Source organism: Onychomys torridus, chromosome 2 (genome assembly GCF_903995425.1).
Source record: "Onychomys torridus chromosome 2, mOncTor1.1, whole genome shotgun sequence".
In the NCBI taxonomy this organism is placed as follows: Eukaryota; Metazoa; Chordata; class Mammalia; order Rodentia; family Cricetidae; genus Onychomys; species Onychomys torridus.
The window spans coordinates 119744020-119764696 of NC_050444.1; the positions used below are offsets into that span (position 1 = coordinate 119744020).

The following is a 20677-nucleotide window of genomic DNA, read 5'->3' on the forward strand; positions in this document are numbered from 1 at the left end:
AGACAGAAGACAAATAGAAAGAGCCCTTAAAAGGAGAAGAGAAGTAAGATTATTCAGGGTCCATGAAACCCAAGGAAAGGCACAGTGGTGATTCACACATTCAAGACACACCACAAAGACAGCAACATGGCAGCACACGGAACACAAAGAGGAATGCCCACCAGAAACCTGTTCTCCCTGTTCAGAGGGTCAAGAAGCAGCTTGAACAAAGCTGTTAGAGGGTAGCCCGTCAACTGCAGCAGCTGTCCTGCAGAACTGGGAGGAAGTACGAGGGCCAAGTGACAGCCTGGCTGCCATCTTCATCATGAGGCCTTGACATCGTGTGTGGTATCAGAGAAGCTACAGTAGAGGACCAGAACATTCTCCTCTACCACTCATGAGAATGCCAGACACGAGCAGCTGGGGAGCCTGGGATTTCTCAGACACTAGGCACTGAGTTTCCTTTCTCCCCACTGAAGTTGACAGAGTCAAGGATCAGAATTTTTAAGACTGGCTAGCAATAATAACAACAGTCTCTATTCAGTGATGTCAGTGATGCTGTTTGTATTTGAGTAGGTAATGAGGCAGTCCTATCTATTCTAGCCACAGAAGTGTGAAGGAAGCTGGAGTGCTCAGCACAGTTCAGCAGTCACATCCCTCAGGTGCCACAGAAAGTCAGGTTAAAAAAAATGAAACAAACAAACAAACAAACAAACAAACAAAAACCCTAGTCTTCTACTGAGTCTGGTACATGTCTATAATCCCAGCACTCAGGGGACTGAGGAAGACAAGCAAGTCTAGGACACCTGGGTTACACAGTGAGTCCCTATCTAAAAATCTCTGGACATCTACCACCACTTGGCTCCCACTCCCTAGCTAACACACTGGCAAAGCCTAGTAACATGGAAGCTTTACATCTAGATTTCAGTTGAAAGTCACCCCCTGTACCAAGAGCAAAGAACATCTCAACTCGAATTGAAAGATGATTATGAGTAGACACAAGCACCAAGATGAGAGAGACAGTAGGATTATCTAACAATGAATTTACATAGGTCATCATAAAAATACTTTTTATACACATCCTTGGACAAATAAAAAGTATTATCAAAGGAATAGAACACTTGAAATGGAAAAAAAAGAAAAATAAAAAGGAGTTACAGAATTGAAAAACATTCTCAGAGTTTAAATGTTCAATTAATGGGTTAAATAACGGACTAGAAAGGAAAAAGAAAGATGTATCAATGAACAACAACAATTTTTGTGGGGGTGGAGGAGTTGAGACAGGGTCTCTTTATGTAATTCTGGCTGTCCTCGAGCTCATTATGTAGACCTGCCTGGGCTTGAACTCACAGAAATCAGACTGCCTCTGCCCTTGAGTGCTGGGATTAAAGGTGTGTGTGCACCACCACATCCAGCTCATTTAAAAAAGCAAAAGATTAACCTTAAAAACAAGCAGAGAGATGGTTCTGTAGTTAAGAGTGCATACTGCTCTTACAGAAGACCAAATCCAATTCCCAGCACCCCCATCTGGCAACTCATAACTGCCTGTGACTCCAACTTGAAGGGCTGTGATGTCCTCTTCTGGCCTCCTCCTGCACTGTGTTCATGTGCACAGCCCCCACTGCCATGCATACACATTGTTTAAAATAAAAACAGTCTTTAAACCAAGGAGAATAAACATAAAAAAACATGAAATAAAACTACTCTGAAAACCATAATGAATAGAGTCTTGGGGCCCTGTGAGATTATAATATTCAGGTGACTATCATCTCAGAAGGGGAGAGAAATTGTCACTGGAAAAAGTGCCTGAAAACAACAGCTGAAGATACACAGAACTGAGCAAAGAAAAGTGAAGGGACTGAATGAGCCTTGAAGAGGAAGCCTAAAGATATCCACCAAAGACTTACCATATTTATACTGCTGAAAACAGAAAACCAAAAATATATATATATATATATCCAGGAAGACAAAAAAAATATTGAGAGCAGTGAGGGGGGAATGTATTTATAGGAAGAAAATTATTTGAGTATCAATACATTTTTCATTAGAAACAAGAGATTCCAGAAAAATTTGCATATGTTCTCTGATGCTGGATAAAAAAGAACTATTCACCCAGAATGTAGTAAAAACATTCAGTAAAAATTAGAAGATCTAGGCTCAGTTAGTGAAGTGTCTGCCGTGCAAGCATGAGGACTTCAGCTCAATGTGGAAAAGCTGAGGATAGGTAGGGCCTGGTGGTGCACCCCTTAAATTCCTGCACTCAGGAAATAGAGGCAGGGGCTTCTCTGAGACCAGCCTGGTCTATATGATGAGTTCCAGTCCAGCTAGGGCTACATAGTGAGACCTTCCTAAGGAAGCAGCAGCAGCAGCAGCTGGCTACAATGGTTCTCACTCCTAACTCAGGAAAGATGGGTTCCTGCAGCTTACTGGCAAGACAGTTGAGCCACATTGTTGGGCCCAAAGCCAATAGGAAACTCTGTCTCAAAAAATAAAGTGGACTGCACCTGAAGAATGACTACTTCAATTATCCTTTGACCTCTCCATGGATTCAGGAGGATTTATGTGCACAATTGAGCATATACAATATACATATACACACAAAATTAAAGAAATACTTTATTTCTTCTGAGATATTTACGATTGAAGAATTAATTATATTGTCTTATGCAGTTCTAAATATCTGAATCTCTTCCCTGATCTAGAATAAATATATAAGGCAAACATTATCAACAAAAGAGGGAGCACCAGGCATGGTCACTCATGCCTCTATAACCCCAGGGCTCAGGGGGCTAAGGCCAAGAGAGAACAGCAAGTTCCAGGCCAGCCTAGTATCTCACAGGCTCCAGGCAAGCTAGGATACATAACAAAATCTTGCCCTTAAAAAACAAAACCAACCACCAAACATAGAAGTTGAACTGGTAACATGTTGATACTAGTGGACTTTGATAAGTCATGTGTCATGTAATGCAATATGCAGGAAGACAAGTAACTAATTGAACAGATATACAAAGATAAACTGAAGAATAGACACACACACACACACACACACACACACACACACACACACACACACAAGTTAAAAGGAACCAAAAAAAAGAATAACTACCAAGAAGGTAGTAAAAAAATAAATGAAAATGAAACAAAACTAGAAAACAAATAATAGAAGATGCAATGTTTTAAATATTCAAATTTAAAGGCACCTAGCCCGGGGTGCCCAGTAGCAAATGATAACACAATTGTCTCAAACAGGGTGGAAGGTGAGGATCCACACTCAAGTTTGCCCTCTGACTCCCATTCACATTGGTATAGTGCACACACACATAAACTTGCACACCCACGTATACATATGTTTGGAAAAAATGTTTAGAAAGCTAGGAAGCAAAAATGCACTAGAGAAAACCTCAAAAACAAGGCATGACATGGTGGTAAATGCCTTTAATCCCAGCACTCAGAGTCAGAGGTGGGAGGATCTCTGTGAGTTCGAGGCCAGTCCCGGGCACATAGCAAGTTCTGGGCCAGGTCTAAAACAACAACAAACGCCCAACTGGTGTCCAAGAAAAAAGAAAAAAAAAAACAAACAAACTTAATTTCATGCTTGGAATCTAGGAAGCTGTGAAAGTACAAGGACAATCCCTGAGAAAAGTTGTACTTTTCATGTTCTGTGGACAGGAAAACTTAATAACTGCTGCAGGGGAATATAAAATGCTACGTGAAGACATCCTTCAAACCCTGGGATGAATCCGGCCTCACTTTTGCCCATGGTACTTTCCGTCTAGATTTTGCTCCTGGTCTTTAGCAAGTAAACTTCCTTTACTTCCAATTGCAGATGGTTTTGCGGATAGCAAAGCTCTGGGAGAGTTGAAAGAATCGTACAAATCCCAAGCAGTGGCCATTATGCCTAAACAGACAGAAAAGGCAAAAAGATTTCAAAGCAAATTCTAATATTACAGCTTTGTACGTAACTGGTCATAGAAAAATCTAAACTTATTTTCTATTAGAAACATGTTAATTTTAGCAGCATTGGCAGGAAAATAATGAAGAAATAGTTCACAAGGATACCTCAGGAGACCCCAGGCCAACTCACTCTTAGCATCTAGAAATGCCTTCATGTTTTAGGGGTAGCCCAGGTTACCCTCACTCTCATCTGACCTCTGTTTCTCCATCCTTCCCACCTTGGCCAGGGAAGACTCACCCCATCAGCCTGTCACTGCAAGGCTGTCATGGGATATGGACTTGGACAACACCCAGACGTGTTTTTGCTAGGGGCTAACATCTAACAGCTTAGAGTTTACAGATCTGCTTATGGGAAGCATCTCAGTCCTTCTTAGTCAGTAAAGTTTCCGCCACAACTATTTTGGTAAAAACATTGTACCTGATGGGACAAACACATTGTTAAAACCCTTAATTACATTTATTCAAATCATCAAATATAGCAATGGTGACCAAATACAAACTGAAAATGTCACTTATCCTCAAATAATTTCAAAGTCCCCGTCCCCTTTTGCTACTCATTTGCTGTTTTTGTAGCAATATATTATCCCTGGGTACTTCATTCCAACCGCTGACCCTACTAAACTTTCAGTTAATGATGTGGAGTATTTGTTTTGAAGAATGATGTTTTAGTAAAGAACCTAGTAAATGTAGTCATTTCATACTAAAACCATACAATATAAAACCAAGGTTCTCAGCAAAAAGGAAGAGGACAAGAAGGTTGTGAGCCACTGTGTAGGTGCTGGGAATGGAACCCAGGTCCTCTAGAAGAGCAGCCAGTGCTCTTGACCACTGAGCCGCCTCTCCAGCCCCTATGCATCTCTTTTAAATTCTACTGCAAAAGCAGACAATTGTAAACAGAAGTTACTGGCTTCGGCACTTGCCTACCTATCCTTTTTACTGCTATTCAGTGTTTTTTCCACGTGGCCTCGGGTTACTGTCTACTGTCCTCCTGTTTCAACCTAAAGGACTCCCTTTAGCATTCATTTAAAGCAATTCTATCATCAATAAGTTCATTTAGCTTGTGTATACTTCAAAGCACCTTAATTTCTACATTTCTAAAGGATTTGGTATTTTTATTTGGCAGTGCTTCTTTTGCTTCCAAATTTTAAATGTCACCGTGCTAACGTCTGCCCTCCAAGGTTTGCAATGCAACACTGAGTGTTAAAACTTAGACTGTGTGTGATGAATCACTTTTCTATTGTCACTTTCAGGATTCTCCCCTTGTCTTATGACTGACTAGATGTGTGTCTTCGTATGCATCTTTTTGGAGTCCTTCTTCTCGAATCAGACCCTTAGCAAGTTTAAAGAAACTTGTTCACCTACTCTTTGCACTCTTTCTTATAGTCTCTTACATCCACATATGTGTGCTTACTCTCTCATAGGTCTCCACTTAGGTGTTTTTTTCCCCCTTTCTGTTCCTCAGACTGGATCTTTTGTAATGATCTATCATTAAGAATTAATATCTGTGAGTTCGAGGCCAGCCTGGTCTACAGAGCTAGATCCAGGAAAGGTGCAAAGCTACAGAGAAACCCTGTCTCGAAAAACCAAAAAAAAAAAAAAAAAAAAATTAACATCCCATCTTCTTTCCTAAATGTTCTGTTGCAAACTGTGGTGCACATTCTCATTTCCATTATTATACTTTTTGTTTTCTACAAGACAGGTCCTCATGTATCTCGGGTTGGCCTTGAACTTGCTACACAACTGAGGATGACCTTGAACTCCTGATCCTCCTGTTTTCCCCTCAAGAGAACAAAGGCATTACAGGAATGCAGCACCGCACTTCATTTACAAAGTGCTATAGATCAAACCCAGGGGTTCATGCTCGTAAGAATTTGTACTGTCTGCTACCCGGCTACCTGGGAAGGAAAGACAGCAGGGTATCCAAGTACACCGTATTTGTACTCCCAAATGTACCATTCAGGCAAGCCACACTTCTGCTCTGACGTAGGAATGAGGGAAAAACTCAAAGGGGATTGCAGCGTTTAGTCTTGCTCTTTCACATAAAAGCAAGTATCGGGGTGAGCAATAAATATTCCCACCTACAAGACACATGGATGCACTTTTACTGAAGAAAAAAAAACAAAAAAACAAAAACTACACTTCTTTTTACTAGAGGTTTGTATTTCTAATCTTTGAAATGTAACTGCAATCAGATTTATGTAGGCTCTTTCTCCTAGTGTTCCTTCTGCCCGCACATCAAGGGTTTTTGCTTACACAGTATTCTCAGGAAAGAGTCTGTCAACATTTAGAGGAGGTAAGTGTCATGTTGAAGCGCACAGGTCCCAAGACAAAAACAACTTAGGTTACTCCTCTACGGCTATTTCCTCATCTATGAAATGGAGGCTCATAGTCGGATCTACTTTGTTGAGTTATGTTGATCATGAAGCCAGTTACTACAGAAAGAAGGTAAAGGTTGTGTGGGGTATACAAAGTGTACGTGGCAGTAGCAGACCATATCATAAAATCATTTTCTATAATTTTTATAAATAACTGAAGAGTGCAGAGCTCTGATATAAGATGAATAAGAATCAGTCTGAACAATTACGTTACTCTAATAATTTTATGATTATTTCCTGTTACCTTGTCAAATTCTGAACATTAAAAACTACAGTAACTAGTATTGAGATCTGGGCAAATCAATTTCCGTTCTTTATTCATATAGATTAACATGTGTTAACTGACAGACCCCAGGAACATATATTAAAATATAAGAGTTTAACAGTAGGAATCAAACAAAATACCTTTTTCTTCCATCACAATCTTTTCACACTGAACCTCTTTATTCTTTGGTGCTCCATTAAATGTTTGCATCATCCTTTCCACATATAAGTCATTGCCTAATCTGTTTCTACAAAGGACTTCATAAGTCATATTTTTCTCTCTGTAAAAAAACAGAAAGTAGCTAGTTAATGAAAATTATTATGAACATATATCATCATCTTTCTATACTACATGTTGTCAAGTGTTTACTTTAATGCAGAGTGCAACAAAATGTGAACTGAGCATTAAAACCTCCTTAGGAACATATTTCACTATACTGGCACCAAATGACTGTTTCATGCTGTGCTTCCCAATGTCCATACTACCTTTGGTGTTCACCAAAAATATACTATCAGTCTGTTCAGAGAATTTTTGAACTTTTATAGGGATATCTAAAGCTACAAATTCTTTCAAAGTATTACTTTTACAGGACTGTGTGCATGCTATTTTCATAACTGGTTAGTTATAAGTATTTTTGAATTTTTTTTTCTGAGACAGGGTTTCTCTGTGTAACAGCCCTGGCTGTCCTGGAACTTACTCTGTAGGCCAGACTTGCCTTGAATTCACAGTGAGCCACCTGCTTCTGCCTCTGCAGTGCTGGCATTAAAGGTGTGTGCCATCACTGACTAGTTATAAGTATTTTTAAACTCACATTTTAATTTCATTAATCTAGGAAATGTTTTCTAACCTCCCAGTGTGTATGTGAATGCCTTAGTTGGAATTTACTAATTTTTCATTTTAGTGTAGTCAAAGAAATATTCCACTTTGAAATTTTAATTTAAAATTATTATACCCCTCTTTCATTATGAAGTGATTTTTCCCTAAATAGTCTGTCTGCTTTTCTGAAGGTTCTGCATTTTTTTCCTATATTTTCTTCTTCTTAAAAAAATCTTCTTTTGGGGTACAGAGATGGCTCTGATGGGAAGCTCCAACCATATGTAAATCCAGTTCTAGGAAATGTCACACCCTTGTATGGCCTCTCCTAGCACCTACATACACATAGCAGAGTTCTCTCTCTCTCTCTCTCTCTCTCTCTCTCTCTCTCTCTCTCTCTCTCTCTCTCTCTCTCTCTCACACACACACACACACACACACACACACACACACACACACACACACAAAAATAAACCTTGGAAAAACCTTCCTCTCTTTATATTTGGTTTTCAGGCCTGTCAGTACAAAGCACTGAGGATGTCTCTGTTGACTTCATTTTTACTTCTATACCAGAGTCTGTTAGTAGCTCAGGAGAGCCTCCCTCCCTCTGAATCACAGTCTTCTGTGATTTGTACTGTGCATGTTTGAAACACCGACATGCTAGACCATGATTTTTATAATCCATTTTCTTTTTACATTTCATTTTGTGTCATTATTCAGACCTATTTTTTCAGCCATTTAATCTTTACTCAATTACATTTAAATCAACGTTTGCTTTTTTGACAGTTGCATAAAGTTCTTATCCAAATGTGTCATTCATAGCTTCTTAATGTAAATGTTTTAACCATCTTAATTGCTGTAACATTTCACAACTATTTTGCATTTTGTATCCAATCATACCATAGCTCTGACATCCTCAGAGTGTGAATTCAGGATCTGTGGTTTATCCTTTAATAACATCTTGTCTTTTTATTGATTTGGTATATTTTTATCAACTTCAATCTGAGGGAATCATTTTAATGTATTTATTTATGATTGTTGTATGCATGTCAGTTATTTAAATGTACGTGGGGTATATACACATATATATGTGGGTGACGGCACGTGGAGGCCAGAGGAGACTATCATGTGGCCTGTCACTCTTTTAATCCCTGGAGATAAGTCTCACTGATGGTGGAGTTGGGCCAGCACTCAGCAAATCCTTTCAGACCTCCTGTCTCCAGGCCTCCCATACCAACCACACAACTTTCTTATGTGGGCTCTGGACTCTAACTTGGGCCTTTGTGCTTTGGATATGTGCATGTACTAAGTTTAGTAAATCACAGGAAAGAACATATCTTCCACCTCAAACATCTATTCTTTGTGGGGAGCCCCAAATTGCCTCTTCTGGCTATTTTTTTAACATATATTAACAGTGGTCACACAGCTGTGACAGGACACTAGAACTTGGTCCTGCTGACCATTGCCCTTTCTTCTCTAGAAGTTCACATAATTACACAGGCTATACTAAAGATAAAGGCTTTTCCTATAAAAAAATGTCATGTGATATAAACATACCCATGTAAGATCACAGACTATGGATGTAATTTCAAGGGCACATTCCTAGAAATCTCCAAGGGCTCTTGAAAAGAACAAGAACCTCTAATTCGGCACCTGAGCTATGCAGAAGTAATATAGACAATTGAACGACACATACACTATTTTCTCAGCTTCTTCAGAGTCTACTGCGAACGTGACTGTTGGCAGATCAAAAAATCTCAGTATTTCTGTCTCGGAGAGAATGATCTGTATGTCCTTCTCCAGATCTTCCTTTGTTAGAGCTGTTTCAGGTGTGGTCCTCAGAACTCGCACATCTGAAATACATGCCATCGTAATATCATCCTGGAGCTGCTAGTGTGCACACTTACTAATCACTAAAACCCAATGACCACACACACACACACACACACACACACAGTGAGTGTGCAAACTGCCTAGTCACTAAGAAACAATGGCACACATATAGCAAGTGTCTTTAAATGGTGTTCTATTTAACCTCTGTGAAAACAACTGGAGAAGCCCATAACAGCCTGCTTTGCTGCTACAGGTATCCATGTTAGCTTAGTCTCAGCCCTCTGGGCACAGCCCCAAGGGCAATCCTGTGACAGTTATCCTGTTCTCTGACTAGGGATTTTGAGGTAGTTGTTGGTGCTACAGAGAAAGAAGATGGGGGCATGTGTACTGGAAAGGCACCTGGCCCTTTGAGGCCTCAGCAGCCTTACTGATTATTTTGTTTGTTTGTTTTTGTTTTGTTTTTTTATAGCTCATCTTTAATCATCTTCAACAAGAGACATAGGACTCTCCAACAAGTCTGGTTGACTATAGGTATAATACAATCTCAATTTTCACACAAATAAATGATAATGTTAAAAAAGATTGGTCCAAATATTTAGAATAGTGAGAGATTTTTAAAAATAGGAGAATTTTACTACGGCTAGAATTTCAGAGCTGAGAAAGCCTGGAATGGGTTATAGGCAAGAAACACCCTTGATGTGGCATATGAGTCATGGTTCAATAGGCTTGGGGTTTTGAGACAGGCCCTCACTATATAGCCCAAGCTGGTCTCAAACCTGCAGCCCTTCTGTCTCCACCTCCAGTGTACTGGCATTATGGGACGAACCATACCAGGCTTCCATGTACTTTTCTTATCAAAAGAGGAGAAAGCGAGGATGCACAAGACTCTAACGGGTAAAGTTTGACCTGCTTTAGGACAATAAAGCAAGAGTATGACGATGATTCAGTCTCCTCTTAATGCTCAGGACCCGAGAAAAACAACCTCCTAAAAATCTAAAAAAAAAAGGTACAAGTATCTTTAAAACAACAACAACCAACATCTGGAATGGTTACATATAGGAATACATTCTCATCTATGCATGAAATTCTAATCAATGTATTTTTAAGATACTATGGAAATGTTTGCACTACAATTCTAAATGAAGACTAGCCCAGAACACAGTCTACATTGTAGTTACAATGACATAAAATAAAGGTCAGGAAAGAAGAAGTCTTTAATTGCTAGCCCTTCTTAAGGATTCTTTAAAAAAAAAAAAAAAAAACTGCTCTGCAATAGATTTTAAAATAAAGACAAGATTTAAATAAGTGAATCTGGCTAAGATAGGATAAGCAAAAAGAAATAAATGAATTGTCCACATGGACAGTTCTGAGGTATATCTAGTTCAGATTTCCTACAGCATCAATGAAGAAAAGAAGCAGGAGTAAGATGTCTAATGCGCCACAGGAACACAGGGAATCTGGAGACTGACAAGAACAGGCTCTTAATACTACTCTGCTAGAGCATCAGATGTTGGTTAATGACTCGGCTATATACAAAGTAGCCTTGCAGCACAGACAGTTCTAAAAACAACCTCACACGAGACATAGCACACATATGGACTCTCATGTGACAACATCAATTATGTATTAGACTTGGGGAAAAGAAGTCTTCTTTAATGACAGAAGAACGCACTACCCAGACAAAAACACAAACAACAACTGGACTTTTGTGCAGATCTATCATCTCCTGAACGTTACCTGAATTTGAAACATTAGAAAACAAATTCAAGCAGCACTATGTACCTTTGGAATCTAGTTCATGCATCATGATCACAGGCTCCAGACTGTTCTTACAATAGATGGAAACTACATTGGCATCTCTACTGAGATTCCTATCAATGCACTTTTTGCTTTCAGTGACAGAGGAAGCACATCTTTCTCCACCCCTGATGTTCTTCAAGGGATTGCTAGCTGTGTATAGCAATCATGGCTCCCTTTTACATCTTCACACAGGAAGCCCCTCCAGAGGGATAGGAAAGACTCTGTAGTAGTCTACAGCATTTAGTGAATGGGTGAGGCTTGTTACCTTTGAGGCTTCAAAAGCACTTTTACTCATAATGTAGCATTTTGTTTCCAGCATATCTGCCCTTACCCTGTGTTTTTCAATTAATTCAAAACTGGGTAAGGAAAAAGATATATTACCTGGTCACATTAAGAGACCTCAGTAAGGAACAATCCATGAAGCCTTCCTCAAGGTGTTGTTTAGCCACAATGAGTCCCATGTAATGACAATCAGATCGAGTTATAAAATAGTGCTTCTCTCTCCTCACAAACACATATGTGCTAACCACAGGTCCTTTAGGAGTTCATGTAAAAGTATCTATTACTCATTTATCTCTGTGCTGAGCAAGCGACAGTCTGTGCCTAACATGCTCCATCATACAAATACAACTCCAAGCATTTCCAAGCATCAGCCTCCTTTGGGCTCTGAAAAGTGCATGCAGCAGAATACCCAGAAGGTGTGTGAAAGATTTTAAGATAGTTTAGAACAATTCTTTCAGTTTAGAATACTCAATGTGTAGAAAATTTGTAATATTAGTGTTTGAGTACAACCTACACTCAATGATTCCTCACTGGAAACATACATATGGTGTACCTAGTGCATCTAATCAACCAACAGTGATACTTTGTCTTCTGAAGCCCAGCTTTTATTCCAGTCTGCTTCATCTTTATTATTTTTGTTTTGAGCTGAGGTCTGAACCCAGGGCCTTGTGCTTGCTAGACAAGCACTCTACCACTGAGCTAAATCCCCAACCCTGCTTCATCTTTAATGTCATCTAAAAGCTCATAATGTATTCCAAAATATCAGCCAAAACACCACATTTGGTCATCCTGTCCCTTAGGTTTTCCTAGACTGTGGCAGTTTCCTGTGTTAGAAGACTGAGGGGTATTGGTCATACATGTAGAACATGCTTCCGCTTAGGTTTCTGGAAGGAAATAGAGGAGTTAAGTCTCATCTTATGGCACATCAAGGCTATGGACATGGCTTCTGGCCTGACATCATTGCCACTTAGCTGAGACTAGTTTCTGTTTTCATACACTGTAGTCTGGAGAAAGCCATGATGCAAAGCCCACATTTAAGAGGATAGGAACGCTCCGCCTTGAAGAACAAATATCTACACAGGAATTAAAATGCTTCTCTACTCTACCTTTTTTCCTATATCTAAGTATGGGCTCATGGACACTGCTAATGAGCACTATACTTCCTGCTGTTGAACCTGTCTGCCTTTGGCTAACAGGAACACTAATGGCTGCTGTGTCCATCTCATTCCTTTTGGGGGTCAGGTGGGGAGAGGCAAGGTTTTGCCCAAGCACTGTTTTTACTTTCTTGCCCAAGGCCCAGAAATCAGCTGTTTCTGTAAAGGGCCCTAGCTTCTTTTCTTGAAGAACAGTAGGCAAAACTAAGAGCAAAGCACTCAATTATTTCACAAACAGACCCTTATTTATGTAAAGACTATGATTATTCATTTGGCAACTCAAGAAAAAAAGGATGAGGGGCTGGAAGGATGCTCTGTGGTTACTACCCACTTGCAGATGAACTGAGGTTCGCGTCCCAGCATGCGCATGAAGACGCACAATGGTCAGTAGTTCTAGTTCCAAAGGATCTGATGTACTCCCCTGGCTTCTGCAGGAACTTCACACACATACTGCAGACATGCACACAGGCAAAAATACCCATACACATAAAATACACACTTCAAAAGAGTGATAACGATTTCTAAGTGTTGACGTGTATCTACATGTACAGGAAAAATGGGAGTTTCTCTTTAGGTCTCTCTCTCTCTCTCTCTCTCTCTCTCTCTCTTTCTCTCTCTCTCTCTCTCTCACACACACAGACACACACACACACACACACACACACACACACACACACACAAAAGAGGGGAGGTACTGTTAAGGTCTAAACTCAGGGCCTTCCATGTAGGTAAATGTTCCCCAACTGAGACAGGTCCTTAGTTCCTTTCTACTTTCAGGCACAATTAAGAAATTAATCTTAAAATGGTATACACACTGTGACAAAATAATCTAGGTTTTACAAATGTTACAAACAATGACAATTTCAGTGTGAGGGGTTAAACCATTGAAAATACATTAAAACTGTAAGATTTTTTTTTTTTAAATGTTTTGACTACCTGCAAAACTAGCCAGCCTTTCCTTCTTGTAAGCTGGTTCTTCTAGATCCTCTGTTATTGATTCAGTTGTGGACACACTGGACTTTGACGCTGTGCTGTTTCCAATGATTGACCTTTGAAAGTTATTAACACATTTGTTCAATGGCCTTATGAGAAACTAAAAGTGTAAATCAGACGACATTAACAGATAGAAAAAAACAAATATACTAGATTAGGCAATGTAAGTCAAAATAACTTTTAAATCTTCTGTTAATTTTCATGATCTTTAAAACATGAACATATATTTTGAATAATGTATCACATCTATAGCCAGAGGCCATCAGTGTGTTGTTCCCAGGGTATATTTTGAATGGATATCTAGAATACAACTCCCTTGCAGACTCCATTTTCATGATCACTTCTCATTGTTTTGCTGTTGGGTGTCTGAGTGCCTGCATCCTAGGAGTTTGTTTAGGGCCTCAGCCAAGAATACTCTTCCTTTTGCTTCTCATGTGTTTTCTGGGCATCCTTCACAACTCATCTCAAAAGTTCACTTTTACCAAAGTCTTCTCAAAAGGTCACAAGACACAGCTATCCTGCACAGTGGTTTCCTCCTCTCGAGAGGTGACTTAGGACAGAGCTACTGTGCACATGGAAACCTTCCCTACAAGAGGGGGTAGGGGAAAGCTCATGAGACTCAGGAGGTAAATAAAAGGTCATGTCTGGAAAAAAGTCACTTGGAAGAGTCTCAAATGTCCCTCCCCAGCTTAAGAGGAGTAAACAACTGCTGGAGAGGGGTCTGAGCATCCCAACTATGGAGGGAAGAGACTCTGGGACTGGAGCTGCCTATGTGTTGTGCAGAGAGCTCAGGAGAGTGGCTTGTGGTTACCATGTGTGATCTGCTTTTCTGTAATGCAGATGCTTTTCTGAGTCATCCCTATCCTGTAAGCCTCCCTTCACTCCACTCCTGTTCGTAACACCAATAAAAACTCATGTCTCACCACCTGGAATTTGATGCGATCATTAGTTTTGTTCAGTCATGGGTTTCCTTTTTGGGGTGAGTAGATGTGCGTGACATCTCCCCCCAAAAAGCTTTCACATGGGATATATACTTACAGCAGGAAATTGACAGAAGAATTAAAAAATAAATGTTAAACAAATGATCATAACTTTACTCTGTAACATCTTACATTTATGGTTTCAATTGTTTACCAAGAGATTAATTTTACTGGAAGATCCATTGTTTCTCATCTGGCCTTCCACGCTTCATGTGTGCATTGAGAGTGGGCTCTAGACCAGTGTGACTGCACTGTATTTTAACTGACAGCAACAAAATCCAAAGAAACAGGGGCAAAGTAGCTAAGTGGAATTTGCAACCAACTGTGAAGTTAGTCCTTTCTTTTGGTTCCTTGGGCAATCTTAAGTAAAATCTACAGACTTTTCACAATGTTTTGGAATGTGTGGAAAATCTTCAGTCTGTCTCTGAACATGAATATAATTAAAACATAAAAGCTAGAACACCAGGATTGATAGACTGAAGTTAGAAAACTGGAAACATGTATTCTGGATGTAGGCAATATAAATGGAAGAACAATATAAATGGAATGAAAAGAACTAGGGCCAGTATTCTTCACCTTGTGAACTGCCCTAACATACTAGGGTTGACTGTATTCTGATACAGGCTATAGGAAGAAATAAATTCTGATCCAAGTGATCCTTCTTGTGACGTCAAGAGTTTACTTGGTTTTGCTGTTCCAGTATGTGGATCTGGATGGTAGAGAGGTCGGGGAGTAACGTCAACTCCTCTTGCATCAAACACCTGTAGAAAATGGTCATTTAAAGTGAATAACCAGACAAGAAGAGGTTTCTAACTCCTAGAGAACAGAAACATGTATAGCAAAAAAATATTAGGTATAATGTTCTTAGGACAAGATAAACATAAAAACTTGAATGCTACAAAATTTTTATGCTTGAAGTTTAACTAGGCAAAACAAAACAAAACAATCTTATTCATGTACCTATATACAAGTAATAAATACAGAGATATGACTTGAAAATGTTAGCTGGTTTCTGTCACTGAGCAGCATACAGTAAGTGCCCTTAGAGGAACCTGAATGGTATAGCCAATCACTTGATGTGTCCTCTTGATGTAATCAAAAGTGATAAGATGCATATAGAAGCTTCTGGCATGGCAACAAACTTTTTAATTAATTACTTATTTAATTAGTTTAATTAAATGCTGGGATTAAAGGCGTATGCCACCATGCCCAGCTACAGAAAACTTTTTTTTATAGTAAAGTTTTTTTCTTCTTTCTTTCTTTCTTTCTTTCTTTCTTTCTTTCTTTCTTTCTTTCTTTCTTTCTTTCTTTCTTTTTCTAGAGCTGAGGACGAACCCAAGGCCTTGCGCTTGCTAGGCAAGCACTCTACCACTGAGCTAAATCCCCAACCCCTATAGTAAAGTTTTAAAAAGTAATACTACACTCTAATGTTAAAACATAGAGCAGTCAGAAAAATAGAAACATACTTTATATTGTTAATACTTTTTTCTATATAATATTACAAGCATAGGCTTGAAGAAACTATTTTCAGCATAGTACCAAGTGAAGTGTGCTAACGGCAGAGGGACCTGAGACCCTCAGCTCAGCACAGCTATGCCAGCAATTAGCTCTACAGGTACTGTGGCGGTCTGGATGAGAATGGCCCCCATAGGCTCCTGTTTGAATATATGGTTCCTGTTTGGTGGAACTGTTGGGAAGGATTATGAGGTGTGGCCTTGTTGGAGCAGGGTGTGCCACTGGGTGTAGGAGATGAGGTTTCAAGACTCCTGGGATTCCCAGTACTTGCTCTGCCTTGTGGTTGTGGATCAAGATGTGACTCTAGGCTGTTTCTTCACCCTGCCAGCATGGACTCCGACCCTCTGAAATCACAAGCCCAAATATAGGGTTTTCTCATAAGTTGCCTTGGACATGGTCCACAATTAACAAAGTCTAAAATCTGTGCACCATAACGGTCTCTCAACTTCCTTTCCTACTTCCTTTACCCACCTTCGTCTTTAATTTCCATTTCCAAGTCTGATGAATACTTAATCCCGAGTCTATGCCACATTATTCTTGATCATTTATTCCCCCAATGGTTATTGAAATAAAGACATCAGGGTGACGACTGGCTAATATGACATTTGCAGAGTGGGAATATCAAGCAGCTGAGATTGCTCTTGCAGTTAATATTCTGGGCAGGGAATAATACAATGCTTTACACCAAGCACTCAGCTCCTGGACTAAGGGACTTTATGCTGACCTACACACTCAACTGTATCATATCCAAATTCCATGTGAACATAGCAAATACTTTAACTGAAAAAAATTCGGCTGATTAAATAACACCAGATATATAAATCCCAACGAAGCAACCAAAATAACACAACTCATCCCAAAATTACGAACTCTATAGTCACAGCATCTGAACTTCCTACTGGTTTCCCTGTGCTGTCAGAGTTTCAGGTCTTATGGTGAACTCACCAATCCATTTGGACTTGACTTTAGTCCAAGATGATTTTTGTTTCAGTCTTTCACCACGGAGCTGTCCAGTTTCCCCGGCACTTTTTGAAGGGGCTATCTATCTTTTCTCCAGTGTGTATTTTTGCCACCATTGTCAAAATTAGGTGGCTACAGTTACACGACCTTGGGCTTGGGTCCTCTGTTATATTCCAGTGACCCATGTGTTCGTTTTGTGCTGGTGCCATGCTGTTCACAATGTTAGGGCTCTGCGGTATGAACTGATTGGGTATGGTCATACTTTCAGCGGTGTTATTTTTGCTCAGGATTGCTGTGACTAATCGGGGTCTCTGATGCTTAGGCACTTTTGGAAAGCTATTGTGAGTGGGATTGTTTCTGTTTTATTCTGTTTGCTTGTCACTGGTATAGCAGAAGGCTAATGATTTTAAGTGTGCAGGCATCCTGTCACTTTCCTGAAATTGCCAAATACAAGATACTTTAAATAAATATTCTAATAGCCTCCTACTAATATTTCCTAATTTATTTATTACATATTTTGGTCTTAGTTTTATTCCCTTCAATTACAAAATTTGATTTTATAGTTAAACAAAAATATAAAAATGTGATCAAACAAAATAGTAAAACACTGGTTCCCCATCCCCACCCCTGGCTCCAGCTTCTCATTGGCCTTGGTCCATATGAATCAAAACCTTTCTCCTCACAGTAATAATCACTGATTACTTCACATTCACAATCCTTTTCCTTCTTCCTGTTCATAACTTTAAGTATCTTTAATAGTTTTTTTTTTAATTTCCATAGAGTACACACACAATAAAGTATGCATGGAGCTTTCAACCTAGTGATTCTTTAACCTAAGAGCACTATTAGTACTCAACAATCAGATTTAGGAGCAGAAATTTACCAGCACCCCAGAAGTTTCTTTCAGGAAAGCTAGTATCTTCCATCCAAAGTAGGAATCGCCTTGACTTCACATTAGTTTAGCTTGTAAGCTTCACTTAGATGAAGCCATATGAAATGGAGTCTTTGATACTGGTTTCTTTTCTTCACTATTACTCAAGTAAGATTCATTTGTATTACTGACGATAGCCACAGATTATTCATTTCGTTGTTATATAGTATTTCACTGTGTGACTGTATCATGTTTTATTTATCTATCCATGGGCATTTGTGTGTTTTCCTGTTTGTTTTTCTTTTCTTTTTTTGGTTTTTCAAGACAGATTTTGTCTGTGTAGCCCTAGACATCCTGGAACCCACTCTGTAGACCAGGCTAGCCTCTATCTCAAAAGCTCTGCCTGCCTTTGCCTCCCAAGTGCTGAGATAGATTAAAGGCTTGAGTTACCACCACCCAGCTCTTTTGGCTTTCAAATGGTGCCGCTGGGCTAATGAAACACATGTGGGGTCCAGGTGCTCTTTGTCATGCTGGTGCTGGGGTGGACTGACTCCTGCCAATTATCCTCAGACCATCACACGTTCACCCCGGCACACACTGGAACTCAAGGACAGTTTTACTGGAGTTTGAGAGAAAAACAACAGTCCAGTCAATCTGTAACTCTTGACAGCTGCCAAGAGGAGGGAGATTATAATTATTTAGAAATAAACTTCAGGGTTGGGGATTTAGCTCAGTGGTAGAGCGCTTGCATAGCAAGTGCAAGGCCCTGGGTTCGATACTCAGCTAAAAAAACAAACAAACAAAGAACAAAAAACCAAAAACAAACAAACAAAAAAACCTCCCCAAAAAAACAAAAACAGGGGCTGGACATCTGGCTCAGTGGAGTTAAGAGCATGTACCACTATTCCTGCAGTTAGACCAAAGTTTAGTCCCCAGAACACACATCGGGCAGCTAACAACCACCCATAACTCTAGTTCCTGAGAATATGATACCTTCTTCAGGAGGTATCTACACTCATGTGCACATCCCTCCATGCACATAATTTTAAACAAATAAATCTTAAAAACAAACAAACAAAAACCCCACACAACTGAGAATTCTAAAAAAAAAAAGTTACCTGTTGGGTCAGCAAAAACTCTGATTTGATCTCAAGAACCCACAACGGGGAAGAAGGGAAACAGTTATTGCTTGTTGTCTTCAGACCTCCACACCGGTGCCAGGGTGTACATGCCCACACACGTGTACACAAAAATTAAGTAAGTAAATATAACAAGAATGTTCAGGGGGTGGGGGGAGAATGTTACCTGTACTGTCTTCATGCCCAGAATGTTCAGTTTTTCTGCCGGCTTCATCCCCGGCACGGAAACATTAGTTCTTGACATGCCCATTCTGCTTTGAGTTGCACCAGGATATCCTTTCACTATGCTTGGTTTGGTTTGGATAAAGGTAATGGACTTCCTTGGTTGTGAGCTGGGACTCCTATACGAGGAAAAGAAAATACAGAAGACCCAGAATTGAAAAGAAACTCTAGTTCCATCCATTTGCCTGCAAATTTCATGATATCATTGTTTCACTAGAAAATGTCATCCTGAGTGAGGTAACCCAGACTCAGAAGGACAAACATGGTATGGACTCACTCATAAGAGGATACTAGATGTTAGGCAAAGGATGATCAGACTGCAACCCACAACTCCAGAGAAGCTTGCTAACAAAGAGGACCCTAAGAGGGACACACAGTTCACCCAGCTACATAAACAAACTGGGAGTAAGGGGGTGGGTCATGGAGGGCAAAGAATCGGGGATGAGAACATAAGGAAATGTGAGCTGGAACAGGGACAGAGTGGGAGAGCAAGGAAAGAGGCAGGTTGCTGGGGAAGTTCCCAGGAATCCGTAAGGATGACCCCACCTTGGACTAATGGCAATAGTCGAGAGGGTGCCTGGATTGGTTTACTATGGTGACTGGATTAGTGAATACCCTAACTGTCATCACAGAGCCTTCATTGAGTTACTGATGGAAGCAGATGCTGAGATCCACCACCGGGTGCCAGGCTGAGCTCCGGGAATCCAATTGATGAGAGAGAGGAGGGATTCTGTAGGCAGGGGACATCGAGAACATGATGGGAAAACATGCAGAGAGGACCAGCCACACTGGTGGAAACCCATGAACTGTAGACCAATAGCTAAACCAGGCCCTCTGGATAGGCAAGACAGTTGTTTAGCTGGAACTGTTTAGGAGGCCCCCAGGCAGGGGGATGGGGAGCCCAGTGCCTAGGGTGTGATACCTTGCACAGCCTTGGTACAGTGGGGAGGGGCTTGGACCTACTTCAGCTGGGTGTGCCAGGCTCTGCTGACACCCCATGGGAGACCTTGACTTGGGGGAGGTAGGGGTGGGGGGTGGGTTGTGGGAAAACCTGGGGGACAGGAAGGGGGAGGGGATCCGTGGTTGGTATGTAAAGTAAATAGAAAATTTCTTAATAATAAAATAAATACATAAGAAAAAAGAAAATTAAAGTTATAGCTAAAGCAGACTTTCATTTAGAAGTGCAAATAAGCTAAACAACTACCATGCAACAATGGCTACTTGAGACTTTATTTTGTGCAAGCGCACTTCTAGAGCATTTACATGTACCATCACTTTTGAAGCAACTTGAAGAGGTTAGCACTAACATCATTGTATGTAAAAAGACACAGGGCCATTGAGATGGTTCTGTGGGTAAAGGTGGTTGTGGTGAAAGCCTGGTGACATGAGTTCAGTCCCCCAAGTCCATGTAAAAAGCCAGATGAGGAGACAGAAGGACCACCCAGCATCTCTCACCAGCCAGCCTAGAGTAAGTGGTGCGGCAGGAACAGTAGGAGAGACCACCTCAAAAACAAGACGAGAGAGAAGCACATCCCCAAAGCT

The 20677-nt window shown here is 40.2% G+C and overlaps 1 protein-coding gene across 3 annotated transcripts in view; it reads right to left on the minus strand.

Annotated features, from left to right (window-relative positions):
• Positions 1-20677, minus strand: part of Dnai4 (dynein axonemal intermediate chain 4) — a 64262-nt gene that overhangs the window by 32109 nt on the left and 11476 nt on the right. For all 3 annotated transcript variants that reach the window (XM_036179699.1, XM_036179698.1, XM_036179700.1), the window contains exons 2-7: positions 19080-19254; positions 15005-15189; positions 13392-13504; positions 9083-9239; positions 6714-6853; positions 3749-3877 (exon numbers count right to left, since the gene is read on the minus strand). In XM_036179699.1, the coding sequence (XP_036035592.1) occupies positions 3749-3877; positions 6714-6853; positions 9083-9239; positions 13392-13504; positions 15005-15189; positions 19080-19254 (899 nt within the window). The remainder of the gene's footprint in view (positions 1-3748; positions 3878-6713; positions 6854-9082; positions 9240-13391; positions 13505-15004; positions 15190-19079; positions 19255-20677) is intronic.